This window comes from Theropithecus gelada, chromosome 19 (assembly GCF_003255815.1).
Source record: "Theropithecus gelada isolate Dixy chromosome 19, Tgel_1.0, whole genome shotgun sequence".
NCBI classification, from domain to species: domain Eukaryota; kingdom Metazoa; phylum Chordata; class Mammalia; order Primates; family Cercopithecidae; genus Theropithecus; species Theropithecus gelada.
This window is the reverse complement of record NC_037687.1, coordinates 25,863,867-25,883,379: the sequence shown is the minus strand read 5'-3', so window position 1 is coordinate 25,883,379 and position 19,513 is coordinate 25,863,867. Positions and strand designations below refer to the sequence as shown.

The following is a 19,513-nucleotide window of genomic DNA, read 5'->3' as shown; positions in this document are numbered from 1 at the left end:
AAAAAAAAAAAAAAAAAAAAAAAAAAGAAGAAAAAAAAAGTTGGTGGGAATAGGACAGTTGTTGTAGAAAGCAGATCTGAAGATCGGTATGGAAGTGATGTCCTTAGTGCATCCTCGTTTCCCCTCCAGGACTTTGTGGTGTATGTGATGACGCGAGAGCAGCACGTGTTTGGTCGAGGTGGGAACTCGTCGGGCCGCGGCGGGTCCCCGGCTCCCTATGTGGACACCTTCCTCAACGCCCCGGACATCCTGCCCCGTCACTGCACAGTGCGCGCGGGCCCTGAGCACCCGGCCATGGTGCGCCCGTCCCGGGGCGCCCCAGTCACGCACAACGGGTGCCTCCTGCTGCGGGAGGCCGAGCTGCACCCGGGCGACCTCCTGGGGCTGGGCGAGCACTTCTTGTTCATGTACAAGGACCCCCGCACTGGGGGCTCGGGGCCGGCGAGGCCGCCGTGGCTGCCTGCGCGCCCCGGGGCCCCGCCGCCGGGCCCTGGCTGGGCCTTCTCGTGTCGCCTGTGCGGTCGCGGCCTGCAGGAGCGCGGCGAGGCACTGGCCGCCTACCTGGACGGCCGTGAGCCAGTCCTGCGCTTCCGGCCGCGCGAGGAGGAGGCGCTGCTGGGCGAGATCGTGCGCGCTGCAGCCACTGGTGCGGGGGACCTGCCGCCCCTCGGGCCCGCCACGCTGCTGGCGCTGTGCGTGCAGCATTCCGCCCGTGAGCTGGAGCTGGGCCACCTGCCGCGACTGCTGGGTCGCCTGGCCCGGCTCATCAAGGAGGCCGTCTGGGTGAGCGCCCCCCAATCCCCATCCAGCCCCACCAGCACCCCAAGTCCCTTCTCCAGCCTCCCCTCCCCACCTTCAACCCTTTTCATAGCTGGGCTGGGTAAAACCACTGTTCCCATGATGCCTCGGGAAGGATTTGGGTTTTTGTTTTTGTTTTTGTTTTTTGTTTTTGAGACGGAGTCTCGCTCTGTTGCCCAGGCTGGAGTGCAGTGGCGGTCTTGGCTCACTGCAACCTCCCCCTCCTGGGTTCAAATGATTCTCCTGCCTCAGCCTCCCAAGTAGCTGGGATTACAGGCGCCTGCCAGCACACCCGGCTAATTTTTTGTATTTTTAGAAGAGCCGGGGTTTCACCATGTTGGCCAGGCTTGTCTGGAACTCCTGACCTCGTGGTTCGCCCGCCTCGGCCTCCCAAAGCACTAGGATTACAGGTGTGAGCCACCACACCCAGCGTTTTGGGGTTATTAAATAGTAAGTGGCCCCCCATAGAACGCTGGGAGTTGTAGATCCACTGCACTTAAAGGGAAGCCCAAACTCGCCTTAGGAGAACTCACCTAAGCACGAACTCACCTTAGGAAGAAGCCATTATGGGAGATGGTGGGGGAGAGATCCCACTGGATGAGAAGTTGGGAGAGGTCAATGTGAGAATTCGCTGCAGCAGCCCATTGGGCTCGGAGTTTGGATAGTAGTAAGCAAATTGATTCTTGGAGGCGAGGAAGCACAAAGCCACTGGACCCACAGATGGAAGTTCCAGAAAGAAACCATTCAGAGTGGGGGAAACGTTCCATCCTATTCAGCTAGGGCCTAACCAGAGAGGTTTAAGGAGTTTCTTGAGGGTAAAAATTGGAGAAGAGGACCTGAAGGAGCTACACTACTCATAATCATAGAGTGTGTGTGTTTTAAAAAGTCAGGAGAGACCATTCTAAAGCTTGTGGGATTAGCATTTGTCTAAAGAGCTGGGCGTGGTGGCTCATGCCTGTAATCCCACCACTTTGGGAGGCTGAAGTGGGCAGATCACCTGAAGTTGGGAGATCGAGACTATCCTGGTTAACATGGTGAAACCCTGTCTCTATTAAAAATACAAAAAATTAGCCGGGCGTGGTGGCACATGCTTGTAATCCCAGCAACTTGGGAGGCTGAGGCAGGAGAATCGCTTGAACCTGGGACGCAGAGGTTGCAGTGAGCCAAAATTAAGCCATTGCACCGCAGCCTGGGCAACAACAGGGAAACTCCATCTCAAAAAAAGAAAAAAAGAATCCATATGAAGAGTAACGGCCGGTTGCAGTGGCTCACACTGTAATCCTACTGCTTTGGGAGGCCAAGGTAGGAGGATCACTTGAGCTCAGGAGTTGGAGACCACCCGGGGCAACATAGTGAGACTCCATCTGTAAGAAAAGTAGGATCAGTCTCTATGAGAATTGTGCTTCTAGAAAAAACAGGGTATTAACTCATAAGCCCCTCAGTGGATCCCCCTCACCTTGATTCTGATCTTACTGTTCCACAGGAAAAGATTAAGGAAATTGGAGACCGTCAGCCAGAAAAGTAAGAGAAATTCTGAGCAGAGTGGCCTGGGGGGATGCAGGGGTTGGGTTTTGCGTCCAGTTCTGTGTTCACCCCATGCATGTCTCAGTCCAAGTTTCTGCTTCTCCCTGGCACTCAACTTTTCCAGCTGTGCCATGGGGGTTGGTCTTGGTCTCCCACTTAGACTTAGATATCTTGGGGTTTGTAAACTATGATGAGGGTTGGGCAGGGATCACAAATTCCTTCCTCTTTTTCAAGCCACCCTGAGGGGGTCCCCGAGGTGCCCCTGACTCCTGAAGCTGTGTCTGTGGAGCTGCGGCCACTCATGCTGTGGATGGCCAACACCACGGAGCTGCTTAGCTTTGTGCAGGAGAAGGTGCTGGAAATGGAGAAGGAGGCTGACCAAGAGGGTGAGCTCTGACCCAGGTTCAGGCTTGTCCAAGTCTCCCATCATGCCCTGCACCTGGGAACCTGGGCTCCTGGCTGCCAACTTCTGGTTCTCCCTCTTAACCCCAAGCCTGTCCTCAGACCCACAGCTCTGCAATGACTTGGAATTATGTGATGAGGCCATGGCCCTCCTGGATGAGGTCATCATGTGTACCTTCCAGCAGTCTGTCTACTACCTCACCAAGGTTGGCCCTTGCCTCTTACTTCCTGTTTGACATAGCATCACTTCCTGTTTCACTTACCATCACTTCCTGTTTGTGGTAACATCACTTCTTGTTTGAACTACACTGTGTGGCTCTGATGTCACTCTTTGACCAAGATTTTCTGCTTCTCTGACATGACATCCCATCTCACCCAAGGACTTTGCTGTTCTGACACCACTTGTTTGATCTTACATCACTTCCTGCCTTTCTGGCTTCTTTTCCTTTGTAATCATCACCTGGGCAAATGTGGTGGTTCACATCTGTAATCCCGGCACTTTGGGAGGTCGAGGTGTGTGGATCACTTGAGGTCAGGAGTTTGAGACCAGCCTGGACAACATGGTGAAACTCCATCTCTACTAAAAATACAAAATTAGCCATGCATGGTGGCCTGTGCCTGTAATTCCAGCTATTGGAGAGGCTGAGGCACAACAATCACTTGAACCTGAGAGGCGGATGTTGCAGTGAGCCAAGATTACTTCATGCCACTGCACTCCAGCCTGGCAGATGGAGCAAGACTCCGTCTCAAAAAAATAAAATAAAGCCAGGCGCAGTGGCTCACGCGTGTAATCCCAGCACTTTGGGAGGCCAAGGTGGGTAGATCATGAGGTCAGGAGTTTGAGACCAGACTGACCAACATGGTGAAACCCCGTTTCTACTAAAAATACAAAAATTAGCTCGGTGGTGCCTGTAATCCCAGCTACTCAGGAGACTGAGGCAGGAGAATCGCTTGAACCCAGGAGGCAGAGGTTGCAGCGAGCTGAGATTGCACCACTGCACTCCAGCCTGGGCGACAGAGTGAGACTCCATCTCAAAAAAAAAAAAAAAAAAAAAAAAAGTAGTAATCACCACTTTTGACAGGCTGACCTCACTACTTGGTAACAGGCACCATTACCACCTTCTGAATCTCCCATTTTCTAAGTCTACTCTTCAGTCACTGTTAAGTTTTATATATAATAGATAGATAAATGATTGATAGATAGCTAGAGATCAAATAGTGCCAGGAACTGATTTAAACTGAAGATCCTCTTTCATCAGGCCCCACTTCCTTCGCTTGCTGACCTCACTTCCTGCAGTTCTGAATTCACTTCCCTTTCAGAACCACAGATCTTTGTCTCTGAGTGCCCTTCCTGGAAGGGCCTGCTTTCTGCCCCAGTTTCCCCACCACTACCCTTGGCCTAATACCGCTTCGTGGCATTCTTAGGGTTTCCGGCTTATGGTGTGCCTGATGCCCTATCTGCAAGAATGAGAGAGGATCTTTTGGGACAGATGACTATCAGTCTCTAAGTTCCTCTAGCAGCCCAGATTGTGAAGCCCTTTCCTCCTTCACTTCCTGTACATTCCTGCCAAATGTGCTTTCATTTCTTCTGTTTCTGACCTCATTTCCTGTCCTTGGCCTGATCTCACTTTCCACTGGCAAACTGCCATCCCACTCCCACTTCCTGATTCTCCATTCTTTTTCTTTCCTTGGGGAATTTGGGATGAATAATTCTTTGACTGAAAGGGAACTCTTTGTCCAGTATCCTTTGTCCTCCTTGAGCTGTCTCTGCTGAGAACTACAAGTCCCACAGTGCACAAGAGGTGATCTTAAAATACTCAAGAAATTTATATACCCTTCCACCAAGTAGGGATTTGCTCATGGAGACCCTTTGGGTGTTGACTGTAGAACGGACTACAACTCCCAGGAGACCTTGGTGGAGCTCCCCATTATCTTCATGCTCTATTACCCTGAAGCTTCCTGGGAGTTGTAGTCCAATCACTTGTTTCCCCTTCTCTATTTCCTCAGACTCTGTATTCAACTCTGCCTGCTCTCCTGGATAGTAACCCTTTCACAGCTGGGGCAGAGCTGCCGGGGCCTGGCGCGGAGCTGGAGGCCATGCCTCCAGGGTTGAGACCTACCCTGGGCGTGTTCCAGGCCGCCTTGGAGCTGACCAGCCAGTGTGAGCTGCACCCTGACCTCGTGTCTCAGACTTTTGGCTACTTGTTCTTCTTCTCCAATGCATCCCTTCTCAACTCGCTGATGGAACGAGGTGAAGGTTGGCTGGGAGCTGTCAGGGAGGCAAAGATGGGAACCACTGAGACTCAGGTCAAATTAGACACACCACGGGCTCAAGCCTCACCTTTGGGTACCCTGGAGAACAAGCTCCAGATCCCAGGCTGAAGGGTAGGAACAGTCTGGGAGGCAGGAGGACAGAGTCCAGCTAACCAACTTCCTCATACCTTTAATGCCCACAGGTCAAGGCCGGCCTTTCTATCAGTGGTCCCGAGCTGTTCAAATCCGAACCAACCTGGACCTTGTCTTGGACTGGCTACAGGGAGCTGGGCTGGGCGACATTGCCACGGAGTTCTTCCGGAAACTCTCCATGGCTGTGAACCTGCTCTGTGTGCCCCGCACTTCCCTGCTCAAGGTGACTGCTGGTCAGCTGTACCTGACCCCTGACCTCTGACTCCTCAACCCCCCTCAGCCACCTTCTGTATTCAGCTCACCGTTGGAGCTCCCCTTGAACCCCATGCCATCCCCGGCTCAGACACTGTGGGTAACACATTGGCAGGTAGAAGGAAGCCAGCACCAACAATGACCAAACTCGGCTGTGTCTGAATCCTGATGGAACTTACTAAAAATGGCTTCCAGGCCTGGGCCAGGCACGGTGACTCACGCCTGTAATCCCAGCACTTTGGGAGGCCGAGGCGGGTGGATCACGAGGTCAGGAGATCAAGACCATCCTGGCTAACACGGTGAAACCCGGTCTCTACTAAAAAAAAATACAAAAAATTAGCCAGGCGTGGTGGCGGGCTCCTGTAGTCCCAGCTCCTTGGGAGGCTGAGGCAGCAGAATAGCGTGAACCCGGGAGGCGGAGCTTGTAATGAGCCAAGATTGCGCCACTGCACTCCAGCCTGGGCAACAGAGCGAGACTCCATCTCAAAAAAAAAAAAAAAAAAATGTTTCCAGGCCTGGCGTGGTGGCTCACGGCTATAATCCCAACACTTTGGGACACCTAGGCAGGTGGATCACTTGAGGCCAGGAGTTTGAGACCAGTCTGGCCAACATGGCGAAACCCTGTCTCTACTAAAAATACAAAAATTGGCCGGGCGCGGTGGCTCAAGCCTGTAATCCCAGCACTTTGGGAGGCCGAGACGGGCGGATCACAAGGTCAGGAGATCGAGACCATCCTGGCTAACCCGGTGAAACCCCGTCTCTACTAAAAAATACAAAAAACTAGCCAGGCAAGGTGGCGGGCGCCTGTAGTCCCAGCTACTCTGGAGGCTGAGGCAGGAGAATGGCGTGAACCCGGGAGGCGGAGCTTGCAGTGAGCTGAGATCCGGCCACTGCACTCCAGCCTGGGCGACAGAGCGAGACTCCGTCTCAAAAAAAAAATAAAATAAAATAAAAATACAAAAATTAGCCAGGCATGGTGGCGCACGCCTGTAATCCAAGTTACTCTGGAAGCTGAAGCAGGAGAATCGCTGGAACCTGTAAGGTAGAAGCTGCAGTGAGCCAAGATTGCACCATTGCACTCCAGTCTGGGCAACAGAGCGAGATCTTGTCTCTGGAAAAAAAAAAAAAAAAAGTTTCCAGGGTCCCTCACTCAGACATGCTGAGTCAGAAAGTCTGGTATGAGACCAAGGAACATGTTGGTTAAAACATTCATTGAACATGAACTACCTGCCAGGCACACTGTTTAGCACTTCTAGTTTAATGCTGACAAAGCCCCATTGAAGTAGGTGACTGACTATTTTTCAGATGAGGAAACAGAATCAGGTAGGACAGGTCACTTGATTTCATTTATTTTTCCTTATTTATTTATTTATTTATTTATTTTTTTGAGGCGGAGTCTCACTCTGTCACCCAGGCTGGAGTGCAATGGTGTGATCTCGGCTCACTCCAACCTCTGCCTCCCGGGTTCAAGCGATTCTCCAACCACAGCCTCCTCAGTAGCTGGGATAACAGGCACACGCCACCACACCCGGCTAATTTTTGTAATTTTAGTAGAGACAGGGTTTCGCCTTGTTGGGCAGACTGGTCTTGAACTCCTGACCTCAGGGGATTCGCCTGCCTTGGCCTCCCTAAGTGCTGGGATTACAGGCATAAGCCACCATGCCTGGCCAATTTCAATTATTTTTATTTTCCTTTCTTTTTAAATATCTTACAAAACTGTTCCCCATAGACATTTATTTATTTATATCAAATGTTTATAATGGGCTGGGTGTAGTGGCTCATGCCTGTAATGCCAGCACTTTGGGAGGCCGAGGTGGGAGGACCACCTGAGCCCAGGAGTTTGAGACCAGCAGGCAACACAGGGGAGACACCATCTCTACCAAAAATTTTAAAAATTAGCCAGGTGTGGTGGCACACATCTGTGGTCCCAGCCACGGCAGAAGCAGCGGTGGAAGGACTGCTTGAGTCCAGGTGGTTGAGGCTGCAGTGAGCCACAATCATGCCACTACACTCCAGCATGGGTGACAAAGGAAGACCCTGTTTCAAAACAGTAAGGAAGTTTACCATGCATTTAATAAACCCCAGGCAGCATTCCAAGTACTTTACAATTTTGCCATATTGCATCCTCATACCGACTCTATTAGATAGTTCCTGTTCTCCAAATTTATGGATGAGGAGACTAGGGGATGGTGACCTGCCAGAAGGTAATAAGTGACGCACTGGGATTTTTGAACTCAGGCAGTCTAGGTGGAGTCTCTGATGTTAAGTGCATTGATGGTTCTGATGTCAGCTACATCAGGTGTAGACATTGTCAAACAGATACAAAGAGTGGCCACCACAGAATAATGAATCCCAGCTAGGCGCAGTGGCTCATGCCGGTAATCCTAGCACTTTGGGAAGCTTGAGACCAGCCTGGGCAGCATAGTGAGATCCTGTCTCTACAAAAAATTAACCAAGTGTGGTGGCATGTGCTTGTAGTCACAGCTGCTCTGGAGGCTGGGGCCAAGGTTCACTTGAGCCCAGGAGTTTAAGGCTGCAGCAAGCCATGATCGCACCATTGCACTACAGCCTGGGTGACAGAGTGAGACCCTGTCTCTTTAAGGACAAAAAAAATAAAAAATAAAAATAATAATAATAATCCCCAAGTACCATCGTCAGATTCAATAATATAAACGAATGGCCAATCTTATTTATTTCCAGCCCACTCATTTCCTGTATCCTCATTTATCCTGAGGCAAATCACATTTTAAAAAATTGCTGGGAGCACACCCTTCCCCACCATCACTTTGGTGATAAACAGACTTCACAGTGCCCGGAAGACACTGCAGAGATGCCATTATCTTCCCGCCACACCCACTCCCGTTATGGAAGCCCTTCCATTTCACTTCTCAGCTGCCCCCTAATGACCATCAACCTCTCACCTGGTCTTCCCACCAGGCTTCATGGAGCAGCCTAAGAATGGACCACCCCACCTTGACCCCCGCCCAGCTGCACCATCTGCTCAGCCACTACCAGCTGGGCCCTGGCCTCCAGCCGCCAGCCGCGTGGGACCCTCCCCCTGCAGAGCGGGAGGCTGTGGACACAGGTGAGGAGCAACGGGATACAGCATTGGGGCTGTCAGCTTTCTTCTTCTTCTTCTTCTTCTTCTGAGACGGAGTCTCACCCTGTCACTCAGGCTGGAGTGCAGTGCGCGATCTTGGCTCACTGCAACCTCTGCCTCTCGGGTTCAAGCAATTCTCCTGCCTCAGCCTCCTGAGTAGCTGGGATTACAGGCGCGCGCCACCACGCCTGGCTAATTTTTTGTATCTTTAGTAGAGACGGGGTTTCACCATGTTGGCCAGGCTGGTCTCGAACTCCTGACCTCGTGATCCGCCCGCCTCGGCCTCCCAAAGTGCTGGGATTACAGGCGTGAACCACGGCACCTTTCTTTTTTTCTCAGGATCTTGGAGTCTAGATCCCCAGTCTCCTTCTAAACCGATTCTGGACCCCTGTCCCTCTCCACCAGGACATAAGTGCAGGACCCAGCCCCTTCCCCTCTCAAGATACAGGAGTTCAAGCTCCCTTTATTCTCAGTGGTTCGCATCCCTAGTCCATTCCCTCCACCAGCCACCCACCCACCACCCCTAGGAGTCCAGGTCTCGGGACTTTCACTCCCCTGAACTTGACTCCTCCACCTTTAGGAATCTGTAAGGCAAGTTCCGAGCCCCTTCTCAGGGATTTGGGAAGCCGTTTCCCAGGCAACGGTGGCTTTCCATCGTCTGAATTACAACTTCCATTATGCCCAGGGGCTCCTAGAGTAGCGTGTGAACGGACCCCGCCCCAGGAGTTGCTGGGGTTTGAAGTTTTTTCCTTCCTTTGGGTGTGACGCAGCCTCTCCCCGATGCAACTACCTCACTCCCACTTTCAGACTCTAACCCCGCCTACTTCGGTCTCACAGGTGACATCTTCGAAAGCTTCTCCTCGCACCCGCCCCTCATCCTGCCCCTGGGGAGCTCGCGCCTGCGCCTCACTGGTCCAGTGACGAACGACGCCTTGCACCGTGAACTCCGCAGGCTACGCCGCCTCCTCTGGGATCTTGAGCAGCAGGAGCTACCAGCCAATTATCGCCATGGGCCTCCCGTGGCCGCGTCTCCATGAGAACCAATACCAAACGACAGCGCGCACCTTGAAATGTCGCGGGCTTCCACTGACAGGAGCCCGCCTGGGCGCAGAGCTTTATGGGAGTTGTAGTTCTTATCGCGCGTGGAATGTTGGGAGATTGAGTTTTCGGGAAGTAGCGGATGGGACGGTGGGAGCATGGGCTTAGGATGTGAATGCCAAGGACAAATAAAGGTATCTGTGGTATCGGCAGCGCCTCGATTGTTAAGACTCGGGGGCGCTAATGATGGTTTTCTGCAGAACAAGGTTGCAGGGCCCTTGTCTGGGCCCCTGCCGAGTCTGAGTAGGTATTTATAGCCACGGCCTTGGCTCGCCCTTTTGCATGTAATCCAATCCAAGAGCACAGGAGCTTCCCACACCCCTCAGAACACGGCCCTAAGCTTGCTCTGCGGATTATAAGGCCCTCAGTCCTGCCAGTGGGAACCAGCGATGTCTCCCTTCGACCCCCAACCCGCAAATCCATACTCCAGCCCCCTCCTCCCTCAGACCCAGGAATCTGAGTCCCCAGGCCCCTCTGGACCTTTGCCTGCCGGGCACACTGCCGAATCCCAACACCCCTGTCCCCGTTCCCAGCACCCCAGAGGCCCCTGCCTCTTTTTCTTCAAACCCAGGAGTCGAGGTCCCCATCCCTCTCCTTTCTTGGATCCAGGAATCTGGGCCCCAGTTTGAACTTTTCACTCCCCTGAACTTGACTCCAGTTGCTGCGTCAGGGAAAAAGTAGGCGACAGGTGGCACCTGCCGGCAAGGCCGGGACACGACCACCTGCCGCTGCTGCTCACTCGGCGCCCCTCTCCGGGCACCTGCTTCTGTCAGTCCGCCTGCCACCGCTCCACCCCACCCCACAGCCCCAGGACGCGCAGGGGGAGCGAGCCAGGGAACCCTGGCGTCCCCCCTCTACCCCCCAGCATCCCCCCAGGCCCGCTCAGGCCCTCCCAGCGGGTGCTCCCACCCCTTCTCAGGGTCCCCAGCGGGGCTCCCGGCACACCCCAGGAAGGTGGGTTGGAGGCGGTCCCAGGCTGGTGGGGCGGAGCCTGCGGTGTCCAGCCTCGGCCTCTAGACTCAACCTGCCCCAGAGCACAGCTTCGCCGAGCCCACCTGGTGAGAAGCCCCTGGGGTGGACGGGGGGCGCACTCCTCAACGGTTCTGTCCCCTCTCTGGTCCCAGTCCCTTCCCCAGAGACCCTGGTGGCTGATACCCCACTCACTCCTTCTCAGATACAGGTCACAAGGACCCTTCTGTTCCTCAGAAACCTGTCAGGGCCGGGTTCCCCTCTCCACTCAGGATCTTGGATTGTCTTCTCCTTAGAGTATTGAGTTCCAGCCCTTAACCTCCTTCTCCTTCAAGATTCCAGAGTCCAGGCCCCACTGCTTCCTCCCTTTCCTTGATGCAGGGGTCCCAACCCACAATCCCTTCCTCCTCAGGACCTAGGATTCCCAGATCCCAGGTCCCTCCCCTCCCAGAATACCGGAGTTGAGGCCCTCAGCCCCTGTCTTTCAGACCAGGGGTCTAGGTTCCCAGCTCCCTCCTGCCTCCGAGCAAGGTGTCCGGGTCTGCAGCCCCCTCCTCTACAGCCCCTGGGACCCAGAAGTTATGGCCCAAGGCTGCTCCTATTCCCACCTCCCTCGGGCCCTTTCCCTGCTGAATTCACTCACGGGGCAGCCTTCTGACCTCCACTCTGAGCCAGCCCACTATGGGGCCCCTGCCCTGCCCCCTCTCCGTCCAGGTCCCCATCCCGGCCTTGGCAATGACCCTGGCGGCTTCCTCCCAGCGTTCCCAAATCATTCGCTCCAAGTTCCGATCTGGTGAGAGAGGGCTCGCTTCATGTGTGGGGGATGGGATCCTGAGAATGCTGTACTCTGGGGTGGGAAGGGAGGGGTGGTAGGACCCATGAGGCCTGCGTTTTTTGTGCAAAAGGTCACTTTGCATAAAGGAGGCCCCCAGCACAGGGGTCCAGCTGTGGTGGATCGAGTGTGCAAATGGCTAGTACCACCCTCACGGGGGGAGCAATGGGGATTGGAGGCCAGGGGTAGGCATGCAGTGTTTGAGCACTGTAGAGAAACAAGGGCTTACTATGGTGCACGTGCAGAGGCAGAAGAGCAGAGGAGGGACTTCAGGGGACCAGTGTGCGAGTTTGGGTGAGGGGACAATGAGTTGTCAAGCTGTGAGTGTCAAAGGTCTTGTTTTAGGTCCCAGGGCAGGCAAAAAGTCTGCAAGTATAGCCGGGCATGGTGGCGCATGCCCGTAATCCCAGCTACTTAGAAGGCTGAGGCAGGAGAATAGTTTGAACCTGGAGACGGAGGTTGTGGTGAGCCGAGATTGTGCCATTTCACTCCAGCCTGGAAAACAAAAGCAAAACTCCGTCTCAAAAAAAAAAAAAAAAAAAAGTGTGCAAGTGTTTCGAACTGTAGATCAGTTCCTGAGAAGGCAAAGGTACTTCAGTGTGCACATGAGATGTCTGTGTGATTGGATGGGTACAAAGACACCAGAAACCAAAGAGCAAGGAGTGTACAAAAAGGCGCATATATCCAGAGAAGAGCAGAAATGTGCAAAGAGAGATCCTTGCTCCCAAACTGGGGGACAAACCCTGAGTGTGCACATAAGATAGTTAACATTCATCCTGGCCAGGTGTGGTGGCTCATGCCTGTAATCCCAGCACTTTGGGAGGCCGAGGCAGGTGGATCACCTGAGGTCAGGAGTTCGAGACCAGCCTGGCCAACATGGCGAAACCCTGTCTCTACTAAAAATACAAAAAATTGACGCCAAGTGAGGTGGCTCATGCTTGTAGTCCTAGCACTTTGGGAGGCTGAGGTGGGCAGATTGCCTGAGCTCAGGAGTACGAGACCAGCCTGGGCAACACCGTGAAACCCCGTCTCTACTAAAATACAAAAAATTAGCACAAAAAATTGTGCCTGTAGTCCCAGCTACTAGGGAGGCTGAAGCAGGAGAATTGCTTGAACTTAGGAGGTGGAGGTTGCAGTGAGTCTAGATCGTGCCACTGCACTCCAGCCTGGGTGACAGAGCAATACTCTTGTCTCAAAAAAAAAAAAATTAGCCGGGTGTGGTGGTGGGCACCTGTAATCCCAGCTACTTGGGAGGCTAAGGCAGGAGAATCACTTGAACCTGGGAGGCAGAAGTTGCAGTGAGCCGAGATCATGACATTGCCCTCAAGCCTGGGTGACAGAGCAAGACTCTGTCTCAAAAAAAAAAAAAAAAAAAAAAGATAGTTAACATTCATCCTGGGCGACACAGCGAGACCCTGTCTCTACAAAAAATAAAAACAAAACAAAAAAATTTAGCTAGGTGTGGTGGTGCATGCCTGTAGGCCCAGGTACTCAGGAGACTGAGGTGGGAAGATGAGTTGAGCCCGGGAGTTCAAGGCTGCAGTGAGCTGTGATCGCACCCCTGCACTCCAGCCTGGGCTACTGAGCGAGACTTTGTCTCTAAAAAAATAAAACAAATTTTAAAAAGGAGAAAAGAGTGTTAACATGGATGCTGAGGCACAGTGGGTCAAGGATGAAGAGTGTGCAAAAACATGCACGTGCACAAAAATGGCATGTGTGCAAAACTAGAGCCCAAAGAGATGCATACTTAAAATGTGGATATGCGGAGAGTGTTAACTGTAGGAAGGCCCCCGATAGTAAGAAAGTAGCAGGAGTACATGGATAAAGGGAGGCGAGGTGCAAAGGGGCCAGGCTGCCAAGATGGCGATTGCGCAGGGGGTGGGGTGGGCACACGCTTGCTCATGGAGGGGGCAGGTGGAGCCAGGGGCAGGGCTGCCTCCTGCCTGCACGCTGGCTGGCTCCTAGCCCCAGAATGGCGCTGGCCCGAAGCGCTGCGCTGGCAGAGAGCAGGCGGGAGGCCCGAGGAAGGGAGCCTGCTGCCCGCCCACCCGACTGCACAGGCTGTGTAAGGGGGCTGGGCACGCGTGTCCCGCCAACAACTGCAGCTCCCACCCGCCTGCCAGGCCAGGCTCCTGGACACTCCCTTCCCGCCTTCCTCCTCCCACCTCCCTCCTCCCTCCACAGTCCTCCAGCTTCGGATCCACAGACGGAATCAGGAGCAGAGTAAGTGTGGGCCCCAAAAGGGAGGGGATGGTGACTTCCACGCCGATTGGGATATCCTGGAATACGGCTGCCAGATAGCCCTCGGTTCCTGCAGCTCAGTCCCCATCCCCCGGGACAGACCAAAATCCCAGCCTGTCCTTTCCCAAGGATCCAGGGGTCCAGGTCTCTGGCCACCCCACCCCTAGGAGCTCTGCTTCCTGCTTCTCCACCCCAATGAGATGCATGAGTTTGGATCTTGCTTCTTTGGAGAAGACGGGCATCCCAGTCTCCACATTTGGTATACACGAGAAGCTCTGGATGTCGTTTTTGTTTTTGTTTTTGTTTTTTTGAGATGGAGTCTTGCTCTGTCGCCAGACTGGAGTGTCATGGCTCAATCTAAGCCCACTGCAATCTCTACCTCCCAGGTTCAAGCGATTCTCCTGCCTTAGCCTCCTGAGTAGCTGGGATTACAGGCAGGCGCCACCACTCCCAGCTAATTTTTGTATTTTTTGTAGAGAGGGGGTTTCACCATGTTGGCCAGGTGGGTCTCGAACTCCTGACCTCAAGTGATCCACCCACCTCAGTCTCCCAAAGTGCTGGGATTACAGGCATGAGCCACCGCGGTTGGCCTGGATGTAGCTTTCAGCCTCTCCCTCTCCCCAAGAACCAGGAGTGCAGGCCCCACCCCTGTCCTAGCAAAACCTCGGACATCTGTGATCCTCAGCTACCACACCCCTTTGTGATAGAAAATTCCTGCTTTACTTGAGAATGTAACAATCGGGCCCCCCGACACCTCCGCCCTCAGATCCAGGAGTTCAGGCGCCCAGCTCCCAGCACTCAAGTCTTGCTCCCTGGCCTGCCCTCCTGCACCCCGGGGCCCTGCTTTCCACACAGCCTTGCTCCTCCCGGCCTGGCTTGCTGCCTGCAGGCCTCTCAGGGTCCTTCATCGTCTCTCCAGTCTCGGATCCAGACCCGTGGATCTCAGCCTCGGGCCCTCCTCTGGCCCCGGCCTTGCCCTCGGGCACGGCCCCTTTCCTCTTCAGCCCTGGGGTCCTGCTCCCCGAGCCAGAATATTGTCCTCCTTGGAGGTCCCCAAAGAAGGTGAGTCTCGACCGGAGGGAGAGGTGCCTATGAGAGCCCAGCCTTTGTCTCCCTTGCTGCTGCTGCCATTTTTGCTCCTCTTTGGTGGCACCGAGCTGACTCTACTTTGCATGTAGCCCCGGGGCAGGAAGGTGGGAGCCGCGCTGAAGCCTAGCACATCATACCTGCTCTTTCAGGAGTCTCCCAAGATCTCCCAACGCTGGAGGGAGTCCAAGCCCAGGGGGAACTTGACATACCACCAGTACATGCCCCCAGAGCCGAGACAGGGATCCAGGGCGGACCCCCAAGCCGAGGGGTCCGCCCTGGGTCCTCCCGGGCCACCTCTGTGGAAAGGGACAGACTCGCAGCAGCCACATCCTAGGTATGACGCCCCTTTCTGTTCTCCCGGGCCCCAGAAATTCAGGTCCCAGCATCTTCCTCTCTCAAACCTCGAGTCCACGATTAGGGGATTCGGGCCCCCAACCCCCTCCTCCCCCAGGGTTTAAGAGTCCAGGATCCCAGCCCCTCCCTTTGCCCTTCAAACCCGAGTCTGAACCCCTAGTTCCTCCTCCCCCATGCACAGAAATCTAGCCCCATGTTTGCGCCCTCGGAGACCCAGAATTCTGGGCCCTCACTTTTCTGCATCTTCCCCAGCCCCCCGTTTTTGAGGACCCCAGAACGCCTTTTCCCCCTCTACCCCTCTAACATTTGTTCACCCCTCACGACTATCACCAGGATGAAGCCCTGTGTTCTCACTCCCTGCCCACCAGGAGTCCCTAGCCCCTCGCCCCCTCCACACAAGTTGGAACTTCAGACCCTTAAACTGGAGGAGCTGACGGTAAGTTTGGGGTGTAACTTTCCAGGCTGGCTCTCTCCTTCGGTGGGGTCCCAGAATTCCAACCCCGCAGCCTCTACCCGCTGGAAATCCAGGACATCGGGTACCCAGTCCCATCGTGTTTTAGGGTCCCAGGAGTCCGGACCCCCAGTGTCTCCTTTCTCGGCTTCCAAATATTCTGTCCGGCTCCCGCCTGCGCCCCGGAGCCCGCCCAGCACTGCCTCTTCCCACCCCCTCTCCCCAGGTCTCAGAGCTCCGGCAGCAGCTGCGCCTGCGGGGCCTCCCAGTGTCGGGGACCAAATCCATGCTCCTGGAGCGCATGCGCGGCGGCGCCCCGCCCCGCGAGCGACCGAAGCCGCGGCGCGAGGACAGTCCCGCGGGTGCTCCCTGGCCGCGCCTCAGGCCGAAGGCCCTGGCAGCCGCCCGGCGTCAGGGCTCGGTGAGGGCGGGGCTATGCGCGTGTGGACCAATGAAGAGAAAGCAAAGTGGGAGGGGCGGGGAGTCGAAAAAACTAGCCAATGAAGTATGGGGGCGTGGATCAGCGGTGGGAAGCCTTGAAGCGAGGGGGCGTAATTCAGAGCAACGGGGGGAGGATCTTTAGGGAAGAGGAGCTAATGAAAGAATAGGGGGCGAGACCAAAGGAGGGGTTGAGGAGCAAGGGGTCGCGACAGGATCAAGGGGTGGAGCCACACGTTGCGAGTGGGTGGGGTTGCGCCCGGTGGGCGTGGCTTATGGGAGCTACCCCTCCTGGCTTTTCTAGGTCAAGCCCAGCGCAGCATCTCACAGGCCACCTCTTCCACGTGCCGTGGATACCCCGGGGACGGCGCCGGCTCCAACTACCACTTCGGCTCCTGCTGCAGCTCCAGCCCTGAACCCTTCCTCAGCGCCGGGCTCACCGGCTCTGACTCTGGAGGAGGAGCTGCAGGAAGCGATCCGGAGGGCGCAGGTAAGAGGGTGTGGGTTGAATCCGGCTAGGGTTCTCTAGTCAGGTGCAGGTCGGGGTCCCGAGTTCTCGCCGAATTTCTCCATCCGCAGTTGCTTCCGAACCGGGGCATCGATGACATCCTGGAGGATCAGGTGGAGCCTGATGGTAGGATCTGAATTCTTAGATTTAGGGGAGGTAGGGGCTGAGGTTCCGGGCTCCTACGTCCAAGGGAAGCATGAGCTGGGGAGCTGGACTCCTGGAAATGGGGTTTGGGGGGGCTGGCACCCGGACCCCTGACTTTCCCAGCTCACGTACCATTCTTTATCCCGCAGACCCCCTGCCCCCCATTCCCCTGGACTTTCCTGGCTCCTTCGACGTGCTGTCCCCTTCCCCGGACTCTGAAGGCCTCTCGTCTGTTTTCTCCTCTTCACTCCCATCTCCCACGAACTCCTCCTCCCCTTCTCCCAGGGACCCCACGGACTCCCTGGACTGGCTGGAGGCCCTGAGCGGGGGTCCTCCTCTGGGTTCTGGTCCCCCACCCCCCAGCATCTTCTCTGCTGACTTATCTGACTCCAGCAGCAGTCGGCTGTGGGACCTGCTGGAGGATCCGTGGTGATGGATTCTGGGATTTACAGAGACAGAGAACTGGTGGGGGTGGAGAGAAGCTCTTTGGGGGAGGAGAGGGAACTACCAGCAGAGCCCCTCCTACCGCAGACACAGGATGGGAGACAACCTCCAACCCCACCTGCCTCCTGAAGTGCTGCTGACATGCAATGCAACTGCCTGAACTTTGCCTACCTGGCCTCCTTATGATCCCCCTCCGGGATGGTACGGTTTGGGGGCTTCTTTTGCTGCTGGCCACAGCAAACAAGCTGCTTGCTGCTTCCTTCAGAGGCCTCATGGATGTTTTTACATGCTCCCGACCCCAGTAGATGGCTGCCTGTTGTTTGGGGAGCCTGGAAGGTGGTTGTGTCTTTTGAATGCAGGAGAGGAGCAAGAAAGAGTGGAGAGGGAGAAGGGGGGAGCCAGACCCTGACCTCCCGGGGTTGTGGTTGGAGATGAAAAAATTAGAAGCATCAGGTCTAAGATCAGCTTCTCTTGGAAGCAGAGTCTGAGACAAGATATAAATGCCAGTGATTTATTAAAGAAGTGTTCTGCCGGGCACGGTGGCTCATGCCTGCAATCCCATCACTTTGGAAGGCTGAGGCAGATGGATCACCTGAAGTCAGGAGTTCCATACCAGCCTGGCCAACACCTGTCTCTACCAAAAATACAAAAAAAAAAAAAAATTAACTGGGCATGGTGGCATATGCCTGGAATCCTGGCTACTTGGAAGGTTGAGGCAGGAGAATCTCTTGAACCCGGGAGGCGGAGGTTGCGGTAAGCCAAGATCGCTCCATTGCACTCCAGCCTGGGCAACAGGAGAAAAACTCCATCTTAAAAAAAAGGAAAAAAAGGCCAGGCGCGGTGGCTCAAGCCTGTAATCCCAGCACTTTGGGAGGCCGAGACGGGTGGATCACGAGGTCAGGAGATCGAGACCATCCTGGCTAACACGGTGAAACCCCGTCTCTATTAAGAAATACAAAAAACTAGCCGGGCGAGGTGGCGGGCGCCTGTAGTCCCAGCTACTCGGGAGGCTGAGGCCGGACAATGGCGTAAACCCGGGAGGCGGAGCTTGCAGTGAGCTGAGATCCGGCCACTGCACTCCAGCCTGGGTGACAGAGTGAGACTCCATCTCAAAAAAAAAAAAAAAAAAAGGAAAAAAAAAAAAAAAAAGAGAGAGAGAAAAAGAAAAAAATGTTCCCAGGAGAAGCCAGTAGAAGAGTGGGGCAAACAGGACAGCAAAGAGGAAGAGGAGCAAGAGGTGACTTCAGGTGAAGTGCCAACCTCAGCCTAATCCTGCAGGGAGCTCCAGAGCACAAATTAAGTTGTGGAGTCTTTCCCATCTTGGGACATATGGAACTGGGCCTTTGTATCTCCCTGTTTGAGCTTATTATAGCCGAACAACAAACCACCTCCAAACCGGCCTCAGTGGCAAATGCCTGTAACCCCAGCACTTTGGAAAGCTGAGGCAGGCAGATCACTTGAAGCCAGGAATTCAAGACCAGCCTGGCCAACATGGTGAAACCCATCTCTACTAAAAATACAAAAAAAACTAGCCAGATATGGTGGTGGGAGCCTGTAATCCCAGCTACTTGAGAGGCTGAGGCAGGAGAATTGCTTGAAACAAGGAGGTGGAGGTTGCAGTGAGCTGAGATCATGCCACTTCACTCCAGCCTGGGCAACAGAGTGATACTCCATCTCAAAACAAACAAAAAACAAACAACAAAAGCCCACACCACCCCAAAACTTAGAGCTGTAAAACAATAACTATACATGATTGCTCACAAATGCATGGGTTGACTGGGCTCAGCAGGGCAGTTCTTCAGTTCCATGTTATGTTGGCTAGAGGTGCAGTCATCTCAGGGCCCACCTGGGCTAGCACATACAAGATGGTACATTAGATGCGTGTGGCACCATGGTGGGGATAGCATGAGGACTGGGCCCAGCTGGGTTGTGGGGACATCTGGACTTCTCTCATTCTCCATGCAGTGTCAGCACTGTCCCTCTGTGGCCTCTCCACCAGAGTAACTAGATTTCTTGCATGATAGCTCAGGGCTCCCAAGAATGAGTATTCCAAGAGGGGGGAGCCGAAGCTACCAGTCTCTTAAAGACTAGGCTTGAAACTGGCACAATTTCTCTTCCATTGTATTTTATAATTAATGCAAGTCGGGCAACCCGAGGTTAAATATGGGAGGGCACTATACAAATCTGAATATCAGGGACGTGCTCACTAGGGGCTATAGTTTGGAGACTTGCCACTACACCACCCCTAGTCAGTCATGAGCCATGGGTCATGGAAGGAGGGAGGAATAAACTCCCAGGAACCTCCAGCCCAAGGGCAGTCCTGGGAAGAATGTCATAGGGTAAGTTATTCGCGGCAAAATGTTTTAAAATGTAGGTTTTGGTCGGGTGTGGTGGCTGATTCCTGTAATGCCAGCACTTTGGGAGGCCGAGGTGGGTGGATCACGAGGTCAGGAGTTCGAGACT

The 19,513-nt window shown here is 54.4% G+C and overlaps 2 protein-coding genes across 5 annotated transcripts in view; both read left to right on the top strand.

Annotated features, from left to right (window-relative positions):
- Positions 1-9,732, top strand: part of RASIP1 (Ras interacting protein 1) — a 21,152-nt gene extending 11,420 nt beyond the window's left edge. The window contains exons 5-12 of one of the 2 annotated variants that reach the window (XM_025367663.1): positions 130-783; positions 2,282-2,319; positions 2,557-2,708; positions 2,827-2,930; positions 4,732-4,975; positions 5,181-5,353; positions 8,320-8,467; positions 9,320-9,732. In XM_025367663.1, coding sequence (XP_025223448.1) covers positions 130-783; positions 2,282-2,319; positions 2,557-2,708; positions 2,827-2,930; positions 4,732-4,975; positions 5,181-5,353; positions 8,320-8,467; positions 9,320-9,519 — 1,713 coding nt within the window. In that variant the 3' untranslated portion in view covers positions 9,520-9,732. Of the gene's footprint in view, positions 1-129; positions 784-2,281; positions 2,320-2,556; positions 2,709-2,826; positions 2,931-4,731; positions 4,976-5,180; positions 5,354-8,319; positions 8,468-9,289 lie in introns of both variants that reach the window. The other variant, XM_025367662.1, reaches the window with a different exon arrangement.
- An 871-nt stretch (positions 9,733-10,603) lies between these two features.
- Positions 10,604-17,569, top strand: MAMSTR (MEF2 activating motif and SAP domain containing transcriptional regulator). 3 transcript variants are annotated; one of them, XM_025367922.1, is made up of 10 exons: positions 10,604-10,638; positions 11,264-11,342; positions 13,566-13,604; positions 14,542-14,684; positions 14,861-15,045; positions 15,399-15,501; positions 15,743-15,937; positions 16,259-16,444; positions 16,534-16,588; positions 16,756-17,569. In XM_025367922.1, exons 2-10 carry the CDS (start codon positions 11,285-11,287, stop codon positions 17,037-17,039), a joined length of 1,248 nt encoding a protein of 415 aa, XP_025223707.1. In that variant the 5' UTR covers positions 10,604-10,638; positions 11,264-11,284; the 3' UTR covers positions 17,040-17,569. The 3 variants fall into 3 exon arrangements, with proteins under 3 accessions (XP_025223707.1, XP_025223709.1, XP_025223708.1); XM_025367923.1 differs by lacking the exons at positions 10,604-10,638; positions 11,264-11,342 and having other exon boundaries at positions 13,351-13,604; positions 14,389-14,684; XM_025367924.1 differs by lacking the exons at positions 10,604-10,638; positions 11,264-11,342; positions 15,743-15,937 and having other exon boundaries at positions 13,288-13,604; positions 14,389-14,684.
- The last annotated feature ends 1,944 nt before the right edge of the window (positions 17,570-19,513 follow it).

Coding starts and splice junctions, on each gene's coding strand:
- MAMSTR (XM_025367922.1), top strand. CDS start 11,285: ATGACCCTGGCGGCTTCCTCCCAGCGTTCCCAAATCATTCGCTCCAAG. Junction 15,046..15,398: donor TCGCAGCAGCCACATCCTAG/GTATGACGCCCC, acceptor GACTATCACCAG/GATGAAGCCCTGTGTTCTCA. Junction 16,589..16,755: donor GGATCAGGTGGAGCCTGATG/GTAGGATCTGAA, acceptor TTTATCCCGCAG/ACCCCCTGCCCCCCATTCCC.